Source organism: Neoarius graeffei, chromosome 16 (genome assembly GCF_027579695.1).
Source record: "Neoarius graeffei isolate fNeoGra1 chromosome 16, fNeoGra1.pri, whole genome shotgun sequence".
In the NCBI taxonomy this organism is placed as follows: domain Eukaryota; kingdom Metazoa; phylum Chordata; class Actinopteri; order Siluriformes; family Ariidae; genus Neoarius; species Neoarius graeffei.
Window position 1 is genome coordinate 1459422 of NC_083584.1, and position 3557 is coordinate 1462978.

The 3557-nt window shown below is 35.4% G+C and overlaps 1 protein-coding gene across 1 annotated transcript; it reads left to right on the forward strand.

Moving 5' to 3' along the window:
• Positions 1 to 392: 392 nt before the first annotated feature.
• Positions 393 to 1337, forward strand: LOC132899876 (putative gustatory receptor clone PTE03). Its single transcript, XM_060941930.1, has one exon. The coding sequence runs from the start codon at positions 393 to 395 to the stop codon at positions 1335 to 1337; it is 945 nt and encodes a 314-aa protein (XP_060797913.1).
• The last annotated feature ends 2220 nt before the right edge of the window (positions 1338 to 3557 follow it).

The following is a 3557-nucleotide window of genomic DNA, read 5'->3' on the forward strand; positions in this document are numbered from 1 at the left end:
ATGAAAAGTTGACGAGCACTGAAGTTGGCCCAATACTTCTTTTTAAAAATTGTTCCTGAAAGACATCACTAGAATTCAAAAATACAGACAAGATGTGTATACTCTGCAGTGTTTTAAGGGGAAGTGCAATGAAGACTATAAGAAACAATGTTTTTCTCATTTAAACCACTGAAAATTATTGATTAGCCAGATGTATGATAGCAGAGGGCTGGAAGGAGGCAGGAATTTCCTTTAAGATGCTCTCAGCAAATCACTAAGGACTGTGAGCCTGGATGAGAAAATATAAAGGTCCATGAGCTTGACTTCCTCACCACAGCTGTGGTTTATCTTTGTCGACACACTGCTCTCTGAATGACTGCTGTAAAATCACATGGATTACTTTTCAGAAATTAATGGATTATTCTACCAATTTTACATATTTATCACTGGAGGGACATGTTGAATTAGAGAATTACAGATATATTTATTTTATATTTACACTCAGTGTCTATATGATGATTATTGGCTTTAACACCATCATCATTTTTGTCATATTCAAAAAGAAACATTTTCATGAGCCCATGTACATTTTCATCGCTGCTTTGCTTTGTAATTCTCTCTTTGGATCGACAGCTCTTTATCCTAAACTGCTCATTGATTTACTGTCTGAAAAACAAACTGTATCTTATAATGTGTGTTTATTTCAGGCATTTTGTTTGTACACATATGGTGCATCAGAGTTCACACTGTTATCAGCGATGGCCTATGACAGATATGTGTCCATCTGTAATCCATTATTATATGCAAATGTTGTAAAAATGTCCACTGTCAGAAAGCTCTTATTTTTATCATGGTTTTTGCCTTGTTGTGAAATTGGTGTTGCCGTTATTTTAACATCCCAACTTCGATTGTGTAAATTTAAATTGAACAGAATATACTGTGATAATTTTTCAATTGTGAAATTAAGCTGTAAAGAAACATCTCTTAATAACATATATGGACTTTTTATTTTTATCATTGCTCTGTTTCCTCCACTGATCTTCATACTTTACTCTTATATCAGGATACTCACTGTGTGTTTAAAGAATTCTAAAGATTTCAGAAGAAAAGCTTTAAAGACATGTTTACCACATCTTCTCATTTTTATTAATTTTTCTGTCAATGGAAGTTTTGAAATTATAAATAACAGACTAGAATCAAAACAAATTCCCCACATTATGGCCATGATCCTGTCACTTGAATTGGCACTTATTCCTCCTCTGTTTAATCCTCTAATATATGGATTAAAACTGCAGGAGATTTTTAACGATGTTAAGAAAATATTTCAATGTCAAAAAAGAGTACAAATTTATTTTTAGATACTTCCTTTTCTCTTCTGATTGAGATTTTATTAGAACGATGTAACTATGATGAACACCAAAGTTAAACCATGACTAATATTCTCATTTTCATGTCAATGAAACCTCTGCCAGAATTTCAGGTTAAATTCTCTCACTTATACTTGCAAAAATGCAATCTTGTAATGAAAATAGTCTTTGTGTGTCAGTAAATATTTTGTGTGTAATATTTAATGTGTCTCACAAAAGTTATTCCAGTCAGTCACTGATGTAAACTGCTCTCCTGTGTTCCCCTGACCAAACAACCATGGAATCCCACTGACAAGAATACCAATCCCCAGACATTATGCATTTACTGTAAAAGTGTATTCTAACTCATTATTGAGTCATGGATGATTTTTTTTTTTTGAAGTTTCTTTAACTGTTACACTGACATCAGCTGTCTAAATATAAATTAAACAGAATATACTGTCACAATTACTCATCTCATCTCATTATCTCTAGCCGCTTTATCCTTCTACAGGGTCGCAGGCGAGCTGGATCCTATCCCAGCTGACTACGGGTGAAAGGCAGGGTTCACCCTGGACAAGTTGCCAGGTCATCACAGGGCTGACACATAGACACAGACAACCATTCACACTCACATTCACACCTACGCTCAATTTAGAGTCACCAGTTAACCTAACCTGCATGTCTTTGGACTGTGGGGGAAACCGGAGCACCCGGAGGAAACCCACGCGGACATGGGGAGAACATGCAAACTCCACACAGAAAGGCCCTCGCCGGCCCCGGGGCTCGAACCCAAGACCTTCTTGCTGTGAGGCGACAGCGCTAACCACTACACCACCGTGCCGCCGTCACAATTACTGAATTGTTAAATTATGTTTTTGGGAAAAATCTCTGAAGAACCCATTTGGCTTTTTATGATATGTTGGCATTTCCTCTATTGTTTTTCATAATCTACTTGCATATCAGGAAACTTGCTGTCTGTTGAAAGAATTCAAATGATTTCAGAAGAAAATCTATTGAGACCTGTTTTCCACATCTGATTTTCATCAACTTTTCTTTCAATGCATGTTTTAAAATAATAAAAAGGGTACTAAAATTAAAACAAATTCCCCTCATTATTATCATGAGCCTGTCAGTTATTCCTTCGGTTATGCCTAGTCTAATTAATTCTATAATAAATAGATTAAAACTACAGCACATTTTAATCATAGACATTAATAGTATCAGGAGCCTGAGCTCATGAAAAAAAAAAAAGTGTTGCCAGGCAAAACAAACCTCGCCTGGTCACACTTATGATGAATATGAAGTAACTTATCACGAAAAAACTATTTTGACCTTTTTGGTGACCTTGACCTTGATTTTGTCTTTTTGTGTGAACATACTTGGCCAATAAACATGGTTCTGATTCTCATTTCCACACCGTCCTGCTTTCAGCCAATCAGAACACATCTGAATGAATATAAAGGAAGATATTGTGAAAAAAATTGACCTTTTTGGTGACCTTGACCGGATGACCCTCAAAATGTTGGAGGACCTATTTGAGACCAATGCCCATCTATCCTGAAAGTTTCATGAAGATTGGTCCAGCCATTTTCCTGTAATATCATTAACAAAACAAACAAACAAACAAACAAATAAGCAAACCCCACCGAAAACAATGCATCGCCCCCTGGTGGACTCTGTCCCGGGTGAGGTAATAAATCTTTCACGTATATTTATCTCTGTCTCATTCGAAGCAGACATGAATAGCACACTTTTTTTCTATCTTGACAATAATTGCTGCATTATCTCATAAAGATAACATGCTAATATATTATGAAATACCATATATTACTATATATGCAACATTTATAAGATTCATAATACCACTTTTGGCATTATTTTCTATTTTTCCATATTAATGATACAAAATTTAAAAAATATAAATTCCATTGAGTGTGATTTCAGTCAAGGTCTTAGTTCATGCACAGCATATTAATCTCTGCACTCATAAATGTGTCTGCATATGTTTCTTGTTCTTTCTCATGTTTTTCTTTTTTTTAACTTAGCCTTGAGTTTTATTATCCCTTATGAGTGTCTTTAGCATGTACACATCAGTATCTAACTTTTGTTTTCATACACTGTATTGTATAAACCGAGTTTCTGGGTATTTTACCTGATGTGCATGTCTTTGAATTGTGGAGGAAACCAGAGCACCCAGAGGAAACCCACGCAGACACAGGGAGAACGTGC

Excerpts from the sequence above, each read along its gene's own strand:
- LOC132899876 (XM_060941930.1), top strand. The coding sequence starts at position 393 with ATGGATTATTCTACCAATTTTACATATTTATCACTGGAGGGACATGTT.